Source organism: Conger conger, chromosome 1 (assembly GCF_963514075.1).
Source record: "Conger conger chromosome 1, fConCon1.1, whole genome shotgun sequence".
NCBI classification, from domain to species: Eukaryota; Metazoa; Chordata; class Actinopteri; order Anguilliformes; family Congridae; genus Conger; species Conger conger.
In genome coordinates this window covers 28732328-28753514 of record NC_083760.1, presented here as the reverse complement: position 1 = coordinate 28753514, position 21187 = coordinate 28732328, and the positions used below count along the sequence as shown (strand labels likewise).

The 21187-nt window shown below is 41.3% G+C and overlaps 1 protein-coding gene across 1 annotated transcript; it reads right to left on the bottom strand.

Moving 5' to 3' along the window:
* Positions 1-693: 693 nt before the first annotated feature.
* Positions 694-16916, bottom strand: qpct (glutaminyl-peptide cyclotransferase). The gene is made up of 7 exons (XM_061260814.1): positions 16746-16916; positions 8272-8418; positions 6659-6940; positions 3980-4147; positions 3106-3205; positions 2697-2813; positions 694-1939 (listed from the first exon to the last, which is right to left on the bottom strand). Exons 1-7 carry the CDS (start codon positions 16878-16880, stop codon positions 1794-1796), a joined length of 1095 nt encoding a protein of 364 aa, XP_061116798.1. The 5' UTR covers positions 16881-16916; the 3' UTR covers positions 694-1793.
* Positions 16917-21187: the final 4271 nt, after the last annotated feature.

Sequence of the window (21187 nt, the reverse complement as noted above, 5' to 3'; positions counted from 1 at the left end):
AACAAAAACTGGCTTCCTCCATCTGCCCACCTAATCGCTCTCTATATCTGATTGGCTATACAATCCCTTGCATTCATACCCACTTTCGATTCCCAAGGTCGCGATAATAGAGATTTCTCAGTTGAGCTTGCAGGTTATATTGAAAAGGAAATAACTTAATAAAGCTTGATTTCAACTTATTCAAATAATTCTTATTTTCAAGTCATCAAGCTTACCTTTTCCAAATTTAAGGACTTCCAATGATTTTAAAAGAGAGGATAACCCTGTACTTTCTGGAATTTTTCCAGTAGGAAGAATGAGGCCCTCAGCTCACAGCTTGGAGGAAGGACTACACAATTTCCTGGTTTCCACTGTTCAGGATATACCCTGCTTTGTAAGTTGCACCAGTGTCCGGCCTGCTCTGCTGCACAGCGGGACAGAGGTGTTGTCTCTTCATATTTTCTGCAAGCTCCGAGGCGCGACTGTGTATAGTGGTGAAGCTCTCCAGGAATGTAGGCGGTCAGGAGACTTTGCACCAGACACAGCTGTGCCGAATTCCTTTCCAGTTAATATTAAAATTGGAACCGCCCTCCTTAAAACGCAGGATGAAATCAGCATTTGCGAAGCTGTATCCTTAAGTCATCAACTGTCAGCACCACAGGCTGAGCCAACAGTCCCGCAAAAAAACTGAGAAATGACACAAGACACCAAGCAGACAAGAAAGCTAACCACCTTTAATTATTTTCATTTTAATCTCTCTTTTTTCATTTCCTCCAAGCTTTTGGCACACAAAAGACATTGGCATATGAGTACACCCATAGAGTAAAAGGCCCTATTTCAAAAAGGGCTACATTATGATTAAGGCTACAGCTGCAGAACAGCCTTTCCACAGACAGGACAGAGGCAAGAATTGAAAGATGACAGGAAGAATCACATTTAATACAGTTCTCATCACATCAATACAGAGTTTATCAATATTCTAATACTCCACCACTAGCACTGTTAATTTGAATGCAGAATTACCTTTACTCACCAGTTTATTTGCTGTTTTGAAACAGCACATTCTACATAAGCACAATGTTGATTTGCATTTGGTGAAGACTCTAGGACAGAAAACAGGGGGCACAGTTCAAAAAGGGATTGTTCAGGCTTTGCTAAATTCCTATTTTATTGCTGTTTTCACAAAAAAATGTCTTTACTGTCTGACATTGTGTACAATGCATCAGTACAATGAGCATCAGTGCAATGCTTTTACAAAACATTCCCTTTGAGAACTACAGAATCAGACCCTTCTTCGCAGTTGGGCATACCATTTGGGTTCTGTGTTTACTCAACATTTACGCAGATTTCACTTCAGTGTGTGAATGCAAACGACGGTAACACCACGGTTCGACATGGTAGATGTGAATTCATACTCAAGACTATGACATCTGTGAGATCACAATTTTGAAATGATTTGAAATGTTAGTGTGTTAAAGAGCCACTGCACTGCAGCTTATGGTGGGCATTGAGCAAATGTGTTAAACCATAACAATGATATTTTAGAGGGGGGTCCTCAGCCACTGGTGATCATTTTATGGGGACCTGGGTAGAAAAAGTGTGGAAACCTTAGACACAGACCTCATGGACTACATCCCAAATGGATTACTGATCTCCCTGACTTCCACAACAAAATGGTGGCCATACTGACTCTCTACAGAGGTATTAAAGAAGGAAAATTCAACATGTCATAAATAAGTACAGTTGATGGTGGAAATGGCCGACAAGGTCCTTGGCAGTACTCTGAGGACTCTGACCCTGTTTCCACGGTGGATTCACTTTCCTAAGTACTCCAGCACAAAGACCTGCATGATCTTGTTGAGGTTCTGGATGGTGGGCCGGTCCAGGTTCTGCTCATTGTCATCAAAGGTGTGCCAGACTGAGGGGAAAGGCGTGGGGATAATGTGGAGAACTCGAACTCCTGTGGGGGACAGCCAGATAACAGCGGACAGTCAATGCCTCTTCCTGTTGGGGTAGCAGTTGTGTCCTTGAGCAAGGCCCTTAACCTCACATTGCTCCATAGCTTAGTCTAATCAACTGTAAGTCACTTTGGGCAAAACGTCAGCTAAATAACTGTAATACTGTATATTCTTGAATCCAGAAAATCCTCCCCTGCCAGATTACATGTACTGCTCATGCGTTATGTGCTGATAGATCAGCACACAGACTTAGTGTACTGACCCAGAAGCCCACAAAGATTGTGGGCTCTTTCCAATCGCTTTTATTTTATCCTTCCTTCTATCCTCCTTCTTTGACAGACCTGGAAACCAATCAAGGTCCGCCATCTTTAAGGACTGCCTTTCCATGCATTTTTCAATCCAAGGAAACAAGGAGGGAAAAATAAGCAATTGGAAAGAGCCCCTAAGTCTTGTTTTGTTTTTTTTGAGAGATTATGAAAAGACACAATATATGAAATGTACTTTACACAAAACATCACAACATTACAATGAGCAGACAAGAACATGCCACCCTGGGTCATCATTTTGCCGACGTTTTAATAGCCGTTTTTTCTACTCAAAAGTGGCAGTAGTCGATGTTAGGCTAAACAAAAAACAATTATTTCGATTTTGTTTGAGGGAGACACTGGAGGATGTGGTGGTGTGGGAGGTGGGGTGAGTTGAGTGGTGGTGCTGGGTGCAAGCGAAATGTGAGTGAGGGCATCTGGAGGAGGTTTTTACCCCTGCTCAGGAAAGGCCTGTGGTCGTCCACCACTGGATTAACAGGCACGTCAGGCCAGAAGTACTGCACCTCGTCTGGGTGCTCCACCAGCTGGCCCGCGGTGTGCAAGCGGCGCTCTGCAGGAACATCAAACAACCAGGAGAGGGTGCTGTCAGAGGAGGGCCAAGGCTCTTTGCTGATTTGCTCATAGGATTTACATATAAATAAAGTTTGTCCAAATTTGCATATCTAAATTTGCCAAAACATCTCATTTCCAGTCAAACCTTCTTAACCAGATCATCAGCTTGTGTTTGTAAGTGGTACCTACTGCTGAAATGTGCTGTATTCTGATTTGCCACTTACAGAAGGAAGTACACAGTATATAAGATAAGCAGAAGCTTGGTATATAGAACTTGTGGTGGGACTCACCAATGTTCTGCAGCCTCCTCAGCCAACTGACTGTGTTGGAGAAGTGGTTACCGAATCGAGGCGTAGGGGCACCAATTAGATCCAGCAGTACAAACAGATCCTGGAATGGAGGAAATGAAGGGAAATGGGCACCCCAAATGTAAAACCCCACAGCAGGGGAACATTGGGGTTAACACTGACCTTTGACATTGTTTAGTTATAACCACAATCTGAGAGATGCCCAGCACCTTTCTGAGCATAACAGACAAATGGGGAGAGCCTTATCCTGTCTGAGGAGAGTATCTGTGTGTGTGTGTGCACGTTTGTGTGACAGCTTGGGAAGATGTGAGCTGTGCGAAGAATTGAAAAGGGTACCAGAGATATTGACCCACACCCCAACCCCCCCAAGGCATAGGCCTGGGGAGTGATAGGCGACGTCATGTTTGTCTTCTTGTGAGGCTTTGCTCTGCTTCTGATGCAGCTGCCCCAAACACAACCTCACATTCCAGCTGCAATGCGTTTGGACAAAGGCCCTTCAAAAACCTATCGTTTCCATTTTATCTAAAATGCACACACATTTCTGACACACAGCATTATGTGTTATAATGTTCTCATTATCTTCTAATGAGGACATTTTATCAGTTAAGCCAGCAGAAATAAACAGGTACCCGGGAGAGAAGAGTATTTTTTATATCTTATTTGTAAGAGGTATATGAGTGTGAGCACGTGCTTGTGTGTGTGTGTGTGTGTGTGTGTGTGTGTACAAGTGTGAGTGTGTGCATGTGTGAGTGTATGCGTGTGTGTGCCAGTGTGGGTATGTGTGTGCGTGTGTGAAAGCATGGGCTGGTATGTGGGAAAGCAGAGGGTAACTAGAGGGTAACCACGGGAGACCTACAATGCCGTGCAGCTGGTTGGTGTCGGTGGCATCGGGCGGGTGTGGGGTGTTCTCCATTTTCTGCGCCAGGTGGCGGGAGCCATACAGAGAGTCAGTGGAGCTCCACTGGAACAGTGCCTCTTCCCCGTCGAAAAACAGCAGCTGCAGAGTCAGGTCTGGCTCCGAGCCCTGAGAGAGTGGAATCGATCAAAACCAGACTGTTATCATAGATTGTCAATACACTACTCAGATGGTGAGCTTGCATTACCACAAGCCAGTATACTAACCAGAAAGTCAACTCATTGCGCTGAGAAATATTGTAGCTACATATTCTCTGTGAATGGCTTGTAGTCCTTCCTGCCTTTTTACGTAATTCCTCTGGGAAGTTCTATTTGGCTACAAGAGTTTCTGGTACAAAATTCAATTTTTTCCAGATTATTCAGAGAAGCCAACGACACCAGTCATCTCCTTGGTCATGCCTCTTCATAAAATGCATCAGATCATTTTAGCTTCAACAGTAGAGACAGAACTTTTGGTGTCAAGTATTCTGAAATATACAATATGAGTGAAATTGCTTTTCTTCCTGACTCCACACACTATGCCTGAGAAGACACTGAACTAAAAAATATATAAAAATCATGACACTAAATGCATAGCCCCCTTCATATCAAGGAGCATAGAAGTCTGCTGTCAAAAGCATGTGCTGCCACCTACCGGATTAAACAGGGCATCACTGCAATGGACTACAATGTGCATACATAGCAGGACTACAATGTGCATACATGGCAATATCTGTCACATACTATGTTTATGGTCATTTCTGTGTAGAATAGTCATAGTCAAGTTTAGAATATATAAGTGTGAGTGCAAAGAACACATCTAGGATTGACCCAAATTTTAACAGGTTCTCATGAAATTACGTAAGTTTGGGAAAGAATTAGGAGAGCACACATTTATCTGTTTGATTATGTCTGTACATGCACTAAAATAATCAAGATCTCAGTTTGGAGCAATACTATTCATACAATCCTGATTACACAAGAGATATTCTGTTGATGCAACAGCAGTTTCTCTTGACTTGTCTTAGCTAGTCTCTTTCTACATGGCAATGTGCCAATGTTTTATATAGTTTTATAATGTTTTATATAGTATAAGTAACTTACACTATATTTCATCAGGTTGTACTGCTGGCACTATTCCATCCACAATCTGAAAGATTTTCTGCTAAATTACTAGTTCCCTGTCGGTCAGTCATGTATACATGTCAGGAGGAGGTGAAGTGGGCCATGAGATACACAGGACAAGGGAAAATAAACAACTGGCAGTATTTCACACTATCCATGCACTGTGGATATTTATACCCATTGGTAAAACACTGGTAAAACACTGTTAAAGCACAGTTACAGAGCACATGCTGTTATTTTGACATTATGTGTGTCACAGCTAAAGTACTGGGAAAGTTTGGGAATAGCAACTAAATTACTATATGTAAATGAATAATCCTCCTCAGTTTCTTGTCTCTCTTTGAGTATCACTGAAACTGTATTTATAAATGATTAATATGGATTCTGCCTGTTTACCAGGGCCTGTCAGGATCACTGACAGCAGAGTCAAACAAACATGACCTCTTGACCTGGCCTGGGTGCACCCCTGACCATAGATATTTGCTTCCATGGTAACAGGGACTGGGTTGGGTGCACTGTGAATAGACCCCCCCCCCCCTCACACACATCACCCCACTGCTTTAAACAAACACATATATTTCATAAACTGGACTGCGTAATAGAAAAATGACTTCCAACTTGAAGATTAATGCAATGTCCTGTTTTCATACACTAAAACCTTTAACTTAAAAAAACCCTTAACTGTGGTGTTGGTAATGGTATACCATATGTCATGTACAGTGTGTATTCATAATGTATTGATCATTTCCAGAATAATTCCCTTTTTAATGGTACCAAAGGTCAATTATTTTCGAAAGAACCCTTCCAATTTATCACGTTCCCTTCTTCAGAATTCACTTCAGCAAACAAAATGTTTTTTTTTCTGGACTGTATTCTTAGTTTTGACACCATTCAACACCACCAATGTTTGCAAGAGAAAATCCAGGGCTGACAACAGACAGACTGCAGGCTGCCTTACCAAACAGAGAACATCACTGGTCTGTGATACGTTGCACCTTGCCAGCTGAGTCCTAAAACTGCAAACAGCTTTTTTTTTAAATAGCAACGGCAGCAACACAGTAAGCAGTGGTACATCCTGTTGTCAAACTGAAACTTCTTGATTAAGGAAGTTCAGATGAAGGAATATAGAATTCCACGGGCCATGCCTGAGATAAAAACTAAATAAAGAATTAACCACTTGTGTTTCTTGTTTAGCCTAATTCATGTAAATGTAAAGTCTGTCAAATGCATATGCTGCCACCTACTGGATTAGACAGGATATTGCTGTGTTTCATCTTGGCTTTTGGAGCTACCACCAGGAGGCATACAATGAGTACTGGGCATCCACCCAGTGGAAAAGTGGCAATGTTCGAAATCGCATACTAGCATACTAGCCATACTAAATTCCAGAGAAAATCAGTCTGATTAAGCCTGTCATTGCTGCAACATTGACTGTCAGTTTTGGAGTCTAATGCTAATGCTAACAGCAGGAGTGCTACTACAGGGCGGTTGGGATGATGGTACAAGCACTCCGCACCTTGAGGGTCTTGAGCTCCTGATCCAGGGTGCGTGCCAGCTCCAGCATCATGGCACAGGGCACGGCTGAGTCCGTGGCGGCTACAAACTCCCGCCCGTGCCACTGTGGGGGGTAGTACTTGGAGTCGTAGTGGCAGGCCAGCACCAGGCGGCGCTTGGCGGATGGGTTGAGGGTGGCGATGATGTTGGTGAAGGTCAAAGGGCCGTAGGGGGTGTGGGCTGGGAAGCGGTCCTCCTCTATCGTCCAGCCGGCCTTCAGGGCTCCCAGCATAGTCCGGATTTGCTGGGGAAATACGGCTACGTCATAACAGCAGGAATCCAAGCATTCGGAGAACTGTTACTGGAAGCGTACATGTATAACATTTAAAGGTCCCATATTGTGGAACATTACATTTCCCTTACTATGTGGATTGAGAAAGTACCGAAACGCACAGCCCCTGAATAAATCCACAAAATCCATATGAATAAAATGTGCATTTAAATGAGCCATTTGGAATTCTGTGAAGTTATGGCATCACTACGATATGCTTGTTTGATTAAGCACGGCCCACCTTGTAGCCAGGACAAATCCAAGCTCTCTGCACAGATGGCATTCAGGTAGTTGGAGCTAGCCAGCCAGAACAGAGGTTCATTGATATCACTGAGCCTTAAAGACACAGTGTTTGGATAGTGAACTTTGGTCACTTTTGCTCTGTTGTTTGTTTCTTTTGCTCTGTTAAAAAAAAAAAAAAAAAAAAAAAAAAATTGGCCCTCGTCCTTATCTTTGTTGTACAGGTAGCAGTTGAAATTGTACTTCCCTCTAGGGTCTTTCAGCGAACTTATCCCTGGTTATGGGTATGCACTTTGTTGTACGTCGCTCTGGATAAGAGCGTCTGCCAAATGCCAATAATGTAATGTAATGTAATGTAACAGTCACTAAAACAGCCTGTTCTTGGTAAAGATCATGAGAGACGCTGGTACTTAAAACCACACAAACGTTTTCATATGGGTATCATCACCTAAAATAAAACACTTCAAATATGTACAATATCGGACATTTAATTCATTCAAAGAAAAATGCTTATGGTATGTGTGACATACTCAAATCATTACATCTGTTAAAGGTATTGGCTTTGTGTAAAAGGAAAATGATGAGCACAGAGCTGAAAAGACAAAATAATGAATATCCAGAGGTGTAAAATCCAGGTTCAGAAAGTAAAAGTCCTCCCCAGTATTTTATTCTAATCACCTGGATTAGCTAATTAGCACAATTCTTCAGTCAGGAGGTAGAACTAATAGGTGAAATCAGCTGGCTGAGTTCAGAAACACATGGCAGGACTTTTACTTTCTGACCCTTGAACTTTCTCCATTCCGTGAATGTCTGATTGAGTAGTAAAATATATATATAAACATATAGAGGAATAAAGTACTTCTGAACTCTCACAATCTCAGGTATCTTTTCATGTAAATAGAAACAAGCTGCGTCAGATGAGACATATAGACAGAGACAATACTTAAGTGTGTTAGTGAGTGAATGAGAGAGTTAGGGAGCATGTGAGCGAAAGAGAGAGAGTGAATGAGAACCAGTGTGTGAAGAAGGAATGAGGGTGTTATTGTGCGGGTGTTTTTGCTGACCTGCTGCACGGAGAGACTCCCTGCGGAGCTCGGGTAGCGGGTCACCAGCATGGGCCGCAGGTCTGTCTGCCACATGCGCTCCAGGTCCGTTTGGGACAGCACGCGGGTGATGTCATCGGCAGTCAGGGTGCTGGGCTTGTGGTGTAACTGCAGGAACGCAACAAAAAGGGCACCGTCACCTGGAGGAGTGCGCTACATGGGGCGGCCTGTATCGTAGTGGTTAAGGTAAATGACTGGGATAGGCAAGGTTGGTAGTTCGAATCCCAGTGTAGCCACAATAAGTTCCGCACAGCCCTTAACCCTGCATTGCTCCAGGGGAGAATTGTCTCCTGCTTTGTCTAATCAACTGTACGTCTGAGCGTCTGGCAAATGCCAATAATGTAATGGTAACTTAACCATTACACTGTAATATTACATGCAGTACATGGCTGGAGAGGGCACGTTGTATACTCCTGGTTGGGCAGAGGAGGCACTCTCCTCCAGACCTGGGTCAATACATAATTGTTTTGAATTCTATATATGCTTCGCTGAGCTTGTCTGGGGTGTTCAAACCTATTAAATCAGGACCTATGGCGCTTAATACATGAGGGTCTAAATCTTTCACCCTCAGAGGCTAACTTTGCATGGACCATTGCACACCATGCTAGCGTCCCCTTTAACTGTGATCTGTATTCATAGTGCCTCATGTGGAAATTGAGAGGGGTCATATGGGAACGGCAATGAAAGTGATTAAGGCCAGATAAAAATCCAGCTGTACCAAACTATTTGGTTGCCGATGGAGATGGCTACACTGTTTCTGTTTAGAACTGCCTGCTAGTAATCACACTGTAATTATCTCCATTATTTACAATTCATTTTCCTGCTTGTGTAGGAAGGAGCAAACTAAGCCTCGCTCAGACCCTGACTAACCACAGTGTTGCACCCACCTGCATGTACAGAATAGTGGATGAACCCCCAGATTTTTCATTTCACAAACACACAATTTACACAAGCGGCGCTTTCATATGTAAGTAAAAGACGTGATGTTGACCCACACTTGCAGATTTAAGTGTCACGTTTCAGGTCTGTCTCACCATGTTTTATGTTGATTTATGTTTATTCATGTTGTCTTAGTCACGTAGTGTTTTATCATGTATTATGTTGTCTAGGTTCGTCATGTTGTTTAGTTATGTTTCGTTACGATTTATTTTCTTGTCATGTTTAGTTATGTTATCGTACGATTTTATTACCTGGTTATGTTGAGTGATTATCGTCTTAGTTTCGCTTTGTGTTATGTTTCGATGCATGTTTATTGTTAAGTTAACTGGTCGTTGTTATGCATACACTTTTACATGTGTTTCCGCAAACCTTGCGTTCCGCCTCTCTCTCTCTCTCTCTCTCTCTCTCTCTCTCTCTCTCTCTCTCTCTCTCTCTCTCTCTCTCTCTCTCTCTCTCTCTCTCTCTCTCTCTCTCTCTCTCTCTCTCTCTCTCTCTCTCTCTCTCTCTCTCTCTCTGTCCTTCACTCCCCTTATGTTCTATTTGTCTATTTACTAAAACTACTAACGCTAGATCAGGATTGGGTAGAAACTAACAAGACTAATCATGTGTTCATGTTACCTTACGTTTCTCGTGCATGTCATTTACTAATTTACTAATGCTAGGGCAGGATAGGTTTATTACTAACGATTACTAATCTCCTTGTTAAACTTGTCATCCATCGCACCTGTTTTCCATTTCCTTGCTACGCTCTTACTAATTGTCTACACCTGTCTACACCTGCATTTATAGCCCAGTCGCGCAACTGTTCACTGCGAAATTGTCTGCCTCTGTCTTTTCACGCAACTCTTGAGCATTACTACTGTCTTGATTACACGTTACGATCCACGCCTGTTACTGACCATCGACCATTGATTTCTGTTTTGTGACCTTCGTTTTGTTTTTCGACTACGTCCCCGCCTACCGTTTATGTACTTTTGCCCCGCTGATTGTTTCATGGTTTCGACTCCCGCTTCGCCCACGACTACGCCTCTGCCTGCCGTCCGCCTGTTCATCTGCCCCGCTGACTGCTCTCCTGCTACCGGACCTCCCTGCACGCCTACTGACTACGAGATTGCCTCTTCCCTCGGCACCGTGCTTTTTGTTCGTTTTGTATTTGTTTGGCTGGATCTACGTGTATGGACTTTGCTTGTGTTGACTACTCTCCTGGGATTCGTCCCGAATAAAGCCCTGAGGGGTCTTTATATTACTATTGTTTCTGAGTCGTGCATTTTGGGTCCAACCCCCACGCACCCGTCTCATTAAGACCAGCTACTTACTGCCAAATGCCATTAATGTACTTCGAATGGTGAAGAAAATCCCTATTCAACCGACCGAGAACACTCTCCAGGATATTAGCAAGCAAGTTAACTGGTTTCAGATTATGGGGAAAATGCACCAAATAAAACATATTATTATCCATGTTACTGGCAGTGAACTTGATCATTTGCCATCATTACTGGCTCTGATTGAGCAGTGATTCAGTCTGGAACTGTGCCAAAATGCCAGAGCCCTCTCGAGCCATATTACACAGATCATAATTTCATGCTCTGTCTTATCTCAGGGCTATGACATAGTTTGTACATGCCTCGGTGGAACAGCTGCATCATAAATCACAAGTAGTTGTATTACCTTAGCTAACCCAGTGTATGCTAACAAGGAAATCCCTCTTTGTGGAGGATTAAGTATGTTTTCTTGTCATTGTTTGCACTGTTTCAATGGGATGCTGTCAGTGGCCTTTCTCTGTTGAGACAGATAAAGACTTGCATGTCCATGTCTACTAAAGCTACTAAAGTAGTAGTAAACTACTACTAACATTTACATTTACTGAAAACGTCAATATTTTATTCCTTAATAAGAAGCATGGAGTCTTTTCCTGTATTGCCCCTAGACCTCTGGAATTAAAACAGCCCCAAAACATCACTGACCACCACCAAGTTTCACCATATGACATGGATCTCCTTTTATGCATCTCTATCAGCCCAAAGTGTTTAATAAAATCTATAATATAATCTTAATGGCCATCTTGGACCTCAATCTAAACAAAAACTCTGTGGCCTGAACTGAAGAGGGCAGTTGATAAGCACAAACCCATGTTAGAGGAATTGTCGAAATTCCCTCCAAATGTGTTCCTTAACCTTGTCAAGCTTTACAGGAAAAGACACCATGCTGTTATCCTTGGCAGGAGTGGTTGCACCAAGTACTAAACTGCCAATAATTTTGAAACCATGATTTTGGTGAAATATATTTTTTATTAAATGTTTGATTTTGGTTGGTACCATTGAAACATTCATAAAGCACAGTATTTTTCACATGTTCAGCTTTTTCAGTTTATCTCAGCAAGCATTATTATTATTATTTTTTGTACTTTATTGTTAATTTGTTTTTTGTGCGTTGCTAATCATGGGTGCCAATATTTCTGGAGCCCACTGTGTACAATACAAGGGTGGGGGATCTTTATGGCAGGGGTGCTGTAAGTTGGCAGGACACACCTGCCAGCACTCCCTGAATCAAACACTTTGAAATAATGTATTTGGTCTGCTTAGAAGGTTATTTTAACAAATTGGAAGAGTGAAAGTGCCACAAAAGATTGCAAAAGCCCAGTTCAGTTATGACGTTGGTTTCAACTGGCTACGAATGCCCCAGCTAATCAGAACAAGAACAACATTAATTTATACCCTGAATTGTTTTTGTGGTGTGTACTCATCTTATTGCATATTCCCGAACATATTTCTTGCTTTTAAGTTAATAAAACTTAATTCTGCAACACAACTCCACATGATAACTCACCAACCAGCTTGGTGTACAAAAAGTAGAACATTTCTACATCCTTGTATTAACTACGCATTCCATTCCTTTAATAAATGTTTCATAACAAAGAATATCATTATTGAGATGTGTACAATCCACAAAGAGAAGGGGAGTTGAGGGTTATGCATGAGGGTTATGAAGTAGGTCACAAAACCATGACATGATCTTCAGTTAGTTTCAGTTCTTAAATGGACTAAATACTACAGAAAAGGGAAGGAAAGGTTCCACTTTAAAGTGTGTAGCCAGTGAAATATTTCCTCCACCCACAATATTCCCATCCAATTTAATAGACTCTATTATAATAATGAAACTTAGTTCATACTTGTCTTTGTAAAAAGCCTGACTTGTGTGAGTATTAATGTCGGCATGCAATGTGAATGAACAGGCTTGAATTTGTGTGACTACTCAACTGCTTCCACTCTGGAAACTACTTAAAAGTAATTTATGAACTTAGCATTTTAATAACAAGATAAGCAAAACCATCAAGTGTAGTTCAAGGCAAATCATATAACAGTGAGAAAAAAAAAAAGATTATTAAAAGACTTTGGAAGTGTTTTTTACCTAGAGCTCAGTCTTTCTGATCAAGCACATAGCTCACTCTCCTATGGTCTAAAGCTTTTCATTACATATGGCCCTGGACCAATGCAACTTGATCCCACTGATGTTGGACAATTTTTCAGTGTTTCCACAATGGGAATAAATATGCAAAACTCTTGTTCGAGCTCTCACGGTAGCTTGCAAGCTAACTAGCTAGCTAGTTTGGCAGAACAATGTTGGAGATTACTAACATTGCATAGCAACCGCCTGGTACTATCTGGCACTATTTCTTGCAAATTATTCTTGTAATGACATTGTAATGCTTTTAATTGGATTGTGTCTATAATATCTATGTCTTCATATTGGGTAACCGTTTTCTAAAAGCAATAACTCACTCCAGGACGTGGTAACTATAGCCTATTGTAATTTTATCACAGCTACAGGGGTTGTGACCCTCCACTGTGCATTGGGCCGAACAACGCCCCTTAGCTGTGATAAAATTACAATATACCACTGCCTGTCATGAGTTATTGCATAAATAAACTGTTACAGGGGTTCCAAAACTAGGCTTCTAACATTCTGCAACATTCCTCAGGAGATTTCTTGTTGTCTGTCATGGGTGTGGGAGCCCTGGTTCTACTCGGTGGAGGGATACAAAATTAAATATGTGATTGGCAAAGGCCACAGCACAACACATACACTCTCCTGTACCGATGGACTGAGAGGGCATCAGCACAGTCCATTACATTCCTGCTTCTCTTTTTAAATGCTTTTGTAAAGAAAAATTAATTTATCCCAGTTAATCATGAAAAATGAATCTGCCTCTGTGTGAACACAATATCACATTTAATGAATACAGTGCAGTCTTCAGCTGTAGCTAGTGACTATGAAAATGTCACAGCAAGTAAATTATTGAGGAAATTAAACAAATAAGAACAGAAGTTGGGAACACAATCCCAAACACAAATTAAGTCTTGAATCCATCATTCTGCCACCCAGATTCAGCATACCAATCTCACAAGCTTGGTTAAGAAAGAGAACTTCTGGTGAACTTTGTGGCTTGTATGATGTATTGTGCATACTACTTCAAATGACACTAAAAACAAAAACACATGCAGGTTACATAGCAACTAACTTCTCCCTAGTGCCCACAAATAACAATTTCCTTGTTTATTGCCTTCATGAATTGGCTTTCTATGCTCTAAAGAATGTAACAGAATAACTGCATGGAATGACTGAGCTAGAACTGGGCGTATGGATAAGCATGCACTGATATACTGACACAGCATTGCAGTTATTAAGCCACCTTGTCTTACATGAAAGCTTCCGAGAGTGCTAGTATGTGTGAAGGATTCTGTTTCCACCAGTTGGCCTGCAGAAATGAGCAAATATACCATATACTTAGTATACCAATTCTGGAACCTTCATAGATGATAACACAGTAAAACCTTCATTTAAGTAGACAAGAGTAACTTTCAGATGTCCTTCATTTGTTTAGAAGAATTAAACGGAAATGCCAGATCCTTCCCCACACCTGGAATAAATAAATCTGTATAGGAAGGAATAGGAATAATTGGCAGAAGCAACTTTCCATGGAATATTAGTTCAGAAAGCAATATATTAGCCACTTGTAAAATTCTTTGTTTGTATAAAAACATTTTAAAGAGTTTATCCATCTCCATAAAATGGGTGATAGACATTCTCCTTAGTCAGAAAAACGAATACTCTTTTGCTCTGGGCAACGCTATGAGAAATAAAGTGCCACTATACAGAGTTGCTGGGCACAATACACACTGGCACAGTCTGCATTCTGATGCCCTACACTGGGAGCCTAGAGTAGTGTGTTTGCTTTGGCTGAGCACAGCTGCTTGACTGCAGTGAAAAAAGGCAGTCGCTGAAAATAGTTTGAGGAACGGCAGTCCCAGAATATATGCTCTCAAACTGACACAGCATTGCAGTTATAAGACAGGCATACAATTATGGCTGTACATTCCAAATTGCTGGATACAAAAATGTTCAAAATGAAAGCTGGCAATGTTCAAATATACTCACAGCACAATACTAGTAGTGATGGTGAACTTGTTCTTTCTTGTTCAGCTTCATAGTGATGCATGAATATGGGTGGTTTCTGTGGCTTTACAAAATACATTGTTGTCTTCACACTACAATTCAGACACTGAGCAATGCACTTATACCCAGGGTGATAATTATAACAGGATTGCCATTTCAAAACATAACCCTTTGATGCATCAGGATGTTTTAAACTATAGCCTAGACTATATTTGCAGATTTTCAAATAACAAAAACATTGTTTCAAAAGACAGAAACTATGTGGCAAAGTCACCCCACCAAAGTATTGGTTAAGTAGGGGGCTACAGCCACCAGCCCAGGAAACTGTAACTTGGTTGGTAACATTGTAAGGATCAGAAGCAGGCAAGAGCAGGCACAGCATTGCTGTGGTCTACAGCTCATAGCATAAGATATAATTTGCCCATAATTACAACCATTGGCACTGCATGCAATACAAAGAGTGGAATTGCATGTGGTGGTGACAGACACGTTAATTGCTCCAAGACGCCTTATCTCGCATAAGCACTGACTGAAATCATAATAGCTGAATTCAGGATCTTCCCAGAACGGTAGAATATGTGAGGCTTTCCCGGAACACCACCTGGCATCGATCTCCTTGGTAGGTAGATAGCGCCGTGCGTGTTTGGTCTCAAAGGTCGTGTGCTTTCCCGCGGCCGTTGTCCTGAAAATCGTCAGAGCTGTGGCGAAATGAGAGACAACTCAGCAAACTGAATAATTGGACGGTTGTGTCCTCGAAATTTAGAAGGTTTTGTTTTCGCAGGGCATCGGCGGGGTAGCCTACTAATAATAATACATTCGAAGTTGTCAGAGCACGCATGCGTCCGCTGGGAATCGTACTGAAAGGCCAGCGAGTCAGCATGTGAGGTCCGTTATCTGTGTATGGCACAGCATCCAACGAATAATGACTAAAATAAGATTTTATAACAATTGAAAAGGCTGCCACATGTTTCGTGCATGACGAACTTCGCCAAAACCAATCCCCAAGAGAGTGTAGGCCTCACTTTGCGTCGTTTTTACCTTTTGTGTTGCGGGAAAAAACAAACTCATAATATTACCACGGCAATCGGAAAAAAGTGTAGGCTACGTTACAATGTCATTATGCAAGCGATGAGATAACCTTTTTGTTTGTTCCTCTTTAATAATAAACGAGAGAACAAGAAATGGACCAGCATATGCGGGAATTTTTCACGCAGCCTGTCTCCAAACTGCATATAATATAAAGACTAGACCAGTTCGTGCTGCCTTTGGTTATCCCTCCTCATTGCAGCTGGAGGTCTTCCTTTTCTACACAAAGACCTGCTTTGGGAACCAGCACATGAGATAGATTCATATAGCCAACAGTTTCATATAGCCTCTGTAGCCCTTAGATCGGCGGATAACAATCCCCGACAGTGGTTTTCATCAAATCTGGCTGTTTGGACCCAACGGAAGTAAGGGTTAAGAGGTTAGCTTACTACTCAGGATCTATAAATACCAAGATCTGCAATTGGTAGATCAATGATGAAGACAGTGCTGCCATAGCAACAAGACAAAAAGAAGACACGAGCAAAAGAAGCGCAGGGAGAGTGTGCTGTAGAGCCCCCTGTTTAAAATGGGGGTTCTGAAGACGAACACATCACACCTCTCGCACATTAAACGGCCTTAAAGGTCTCTGGAACCGTTCATAAGGTCACTGACTGGAGTGTTTCGTACTGACAGAAACTACGGAGACCTCGTCAACCATGCAAATAGCCTATAAAATATAGTTTTCTCTTAAATGCAAATAAGAAACATATCATTAATATGTGTGTGGGTAAATGTTCTTGTAAATGCTTTGAAATGTAACGAAATTAAATTGGTCATTTTTGTAATGTAACGTGCAAAGCAAGTTACATTTTGGAAGAATATGATTTCAAATTTCTTGTCAAATTGTTCAAATTCTGAGAATACATATAAGAATACCAATTAAAACAAAATCATTGATGAACAAAACTGTAGCTTCTTCACCGTAAAACATTTCAAGAAAGCTGAGGGCAAGCTACCTTCTCTTGCGTCCAAGGCACCTTGTCTGTTTGTCCATTGATCCGGCCGAAGAGTGTTACCGAAATGCCCACGACATAGACGAAGAACAGGCTCGAGCTTCTGCGCCTTCCAACCATCTCGATGCAATGCTCCATCAGCACATAACGGCGCCTCTCCTCCGGTCCCAGCTTCTAAGATCATGTGAGAAACACAAGGGAGGACCTGGAGCGTTCGCTCGTGCGTCACTGATTCGCTGAACCCCCACCCGCTAGTCGTTAAAATCTTTCTCTCCACTTTGACATTTTCAGAACATGACCCTTTGAATACATCTGGTATATTTCAGAGTGGTTCGTATTCTACAATCTTTATTCGGAGATTCGGCTCTAGTTTAGAGCTTTTGTACAGTTTTAGGTCTCATGTGCGTCTTAAACCTATGTTGTATTCAGACTGCAAAAACAGCAGATTTAAGGTATTATGGATTACATAGGCTACAGTACCACGTACTGACAGGTTTTATTCCCGATTATAGCCATATTCATCTTCTAAATCAGTTTCCTTGTGTTGAGTTTGGATGTTTCCATAAAAATGACATTGCATTAAAATCTTAAACAAATCGTAAGAATAAAAGTAGCTACCGTAAGATTTAGGCTGAGTAAACCATCCTAAACCAGAAAACCTGAAAAGAATAGTAAAGTAAACCTTTATACCAATATAATTTCAGCACACTGTAAACGTAGCTCTATTTTTGTTTGCACCTCGCTGATGAAAAATAGCTAAAATACAAACATTATTTGTGTATCTGCAAAGACTTGTTACTAGTATTGCATACATATATATAGTATGTTGTCTAATTATTCATTAGTTATTAGCTTGTTACACATTCATAGAAACAATCACCATTGTATGCTGACAGTTTAACACTTTTTTTGTCAGCTTGATTTTCAGCCATATAGTGATACCAGTGTTCTTGTTGTATGGACTGAATCTTGTCATGATATAGCCAAACTTTCCCGGTATACTAGTACACACAATCCGATACAAACATACTGTCCAGCGAATGTAACACTCCTTCTTTGGCAACATGTCTGCATTATAAATGCCAATATACAAAATAAAGACGTATTGATTGATGTTTGATGGTTAGAACAATCTAAATGATGCATAGCCCGGAGAAAACACAGGGAAGGTTTTATTAGATCTTGCATTTAACCTTTGCAGATACAGCAATCTTTGTACCACATGAGACAAGCTATCCAGATGACTGAAGATCATTGAATCTGTGCATATACAACATAGACCCCTTCTAGCAGAGTGTACTTCAGAGATACTTAAACAATGTACATATTATTATATGTATAGTGCTTCCTGATTTCCTCTATTGTTGCATATTTGTCACAACAAATTGTTTCAAATCTTTAGACAAATGTAGTATTAAATACAGGAGTAGTGAGTAAACATTTTTGAATTACTATTTCATTTATTAAATGAAAAAAAGTTATCACCCATGTGAAAAAGTAAATTGCCCCCTTAGTTACTCAATTGACCAATTAACCTAATTTAATTGATAATTCGATTCAGCTGATTGAACACTGCCAGGTTCGACTGCAGCCAGTCCCATTCAATCACCACCACACTCCACCACATCTTACAATCAGAGCAAAGTAGTCAGCACAACATTTCTACAAGTAGAATATGTCACAATCGAAGGAAATTTGGAAAAAGATTAGAAAATATATCAGTTTGAAAATGGTTACGAAGCCATTTATGAGGCTCTGGGACTCCACCAAACCACAGTCAGAGCCATTATCTCCAAATGGAGAGGACTTGGAACATTGGTAAATATTTGCAGGTGTCGCTGGTCTTCCAAACCTTTCCCAGGGGAACTCGGCCATTAAGTCTCAAAATATCCTAGAAGAACATTCAAACTGCAGGCCTGTCTAGCCTTAGCTAAGATCAGAGTTCATGACTCCACAATAAGAAAGAGGCATTTAGGGGAGAGAAGCAAGGTGAAAACCACTGCTAACCAAGAGCAACATCAGTGCTCATTTCACATTGGCAAAAAGGCTCTTGGATGATTCCCAAGCCTTTTGAAACAATGTTCTATTGACAGATTAGTTAAAAGTGGAACTTCCTGGATGACACTGAGCCCATTATGTCTGGCCTAAAGCAAATACAGCATTATAGTAAGAACATCATACTAACAGTCATGGTTAAATGGTAAATGGTGGTGGTAGCAGTGGCGTCTCGTGAGGTCAAAATTGGTGGGGCCCAAAACTTTCCTTTAAACTAATCATTGATCACACCCAATTTTAATTCATTTATCTTGATTAATAAGCGTGCCAGTGATAGGATTAATCAATTGGCAAGTAACACACAGCTTATTCGCATTAAAAAATAAATTCATTGTATCCATTCATTTTTTTAATCACTAACTAGCTTAGACTACACTCATCAAAAAGGATACACCACTCTGTTATCTACCGCTTTAGCTTTCAGAATAACCGACAATAACAAAACTTGTGATTTAAGTTGTTTACAATCTGTGGGTGCGGAGAAAGAAGTCTACATGAGTCCGCAAATAATGTTAATAAAATGCGCATGATTTCATAATGCAAATAAAAATAAATAAGGCACAGGCTACTAAACTACCTAATTGACGAGCTGGCTACATCTGATGGTACTTAGTATTTTGTGAATTAATCTTATTGAAAATCAGGAAAAGTCTCTGCCACTGCTCAATGATGAATTAAGTGATTTCTTAACACGATGTGAAGAAGCTGCGTTTTTCCCCATTGATTAATCCGATCACTGGCATGCTTGTTAATGTCAATGAAAATGAAAGAAAACAGGTTGAGATCAATGATTGGTTTAAAGGAAAGTTTTGTGCCCCGCCAACTGTGAGCTCACGAGACGCCACTGGGTGGTAGGGTGACGGTGTGGGGGTGTGGGGATGTGGACCTGAGGACCTGGGGACCTAGATGACACGCCATTATTGAAGGAATCATGAATTCTGATGTGTTATTGTTAAAGGGGAATGTTCAGCCATCTAGCTTAAGCTGGTGTGGCCGAAGTCCTGCGACGTCTCCGCTGTCGAGCGCTCGCTCCCCCTCTTGTCCGGGCGTTACTGTAGGCAAGGCACATAGTCCAAGCTAGTCCGAAATATCTCAAGATGGGTACTAGCAAAAAGAAAATAACATACAGTTACAGTCAAGCAAATGACACAGGAGAGGCTACGACTTGAAGTGCCGCAGTACATGTGAGTCTCACCGGAAAGCTTGTAGCAGAGGCATACATCCAGGGGCCTGTATCACGAAGCAGAATTTGTAAATTAGAATAACTGCACTGAGTAAATCCCAGAACAGCTGGAATTTTTTCCAGTCTATGTTTCAGATTTAGGAGGATTCCGGGTTTTACTCAGTGCATTTATCCAGCTATCTCGGTAATCCTGCTTCGTGACACAAGCCCCTGATCTATGGATGCATGTCTACCCTACATAAACCAAAAGATGACAGCCAGACAGACAAAGTCACTGCAGCTGAGATAACAAGGATGTATAACACTGTGCACCACTCCCATTCGTACAGGTCAGCTGACTGTTGTAGTAAGCTACACCCTGTAATTTTCCCTGACTCCGAGATTGCAAGTAAATATCATGTGGTCATACGAAAGCAAATTCATTTTTTTTTCCATGTCATTTTAAAATCCTTAACTATCCAATTAATGTCCAGGTGAGTTGATATTTCACACGTAAGATTTTTGTTATTTTATTATGTATTATTATAAAGTCAGGAGGCTGGGATAGAGCTATCCTGTTAAATCCAACTGTTTTTGATCAATATTTTGATCAATATTTTGATCAATTAATATCGATATGTATCAATAAAGACTGCACTTACCATTGGTCATGGCTATGTTTGCCGTTCATTTTTAAATCAGTTAGTTATTAAAACATATTATAGGTTATGTCGACTGGCGGCACGGATGGTGTAGTGGGTAGCACTGCTGCCTCACAGCAAGGAGGTCCTGGGTTTGAATCCCCGTCGGCCGGGGCCTCTCTGTGTGGAGTTTGCATGTTCTCCCCGTGTTTGCGTGGGTTTCCTCCGGGTACTCCGGTGTCCTCCCACAGTCCAAAGAAATGCAGGTTAGGCTGATTGGAGAGTCTAATTTTGCCCGTAGGTATGAGTGTGTGAGTGAATGGTCTGTGTGCCCTGCGATGGACTGGCGACCTGTCCAGGGTGTATTCCTGCCTTTTGCCCAATGTATGCTGGGATAGGCTCCAGCCCCCCTGCAACCCTGTTCAGGATAAGCGGGTTAGGATAATGATAATGAATGAATGTATGTCGACTAGTGGGCAAGAGTGTCACTGCACACGGAATGTGTGTCTAAACCCGACAGGCGTTGTATACACTCATCAAGCACTTTATTAGGATAGTTTAGATAATTAGATAATCGCATGAATATG

Excerpts from the sequence above, each read along its gene's own strand:
- qpct (XM_061260814.1), bottom strand. The coding sequence starts at position 16,880 with ATGGAGCATTGCATCGAGATGGTTGGAAGGCGCAGAAGCTCGAGCCTG. Across the intron at positions 2,814-3,105 it reads GAGGAGGCTGCAGAACATTG|AGCGCCGCTTGCACACCGCG; the intron begins GTGAGTCCCACC and ends ATGTTCCTGCAG. Across the intron at positions 1,940-2,696 it reads CAGGCCTTTCCTGAGCAGGG|GAGTTCGAGTTCTCCACATT; the intron begins GTAAAAACCTCC and ends TGTCCCCCACAG.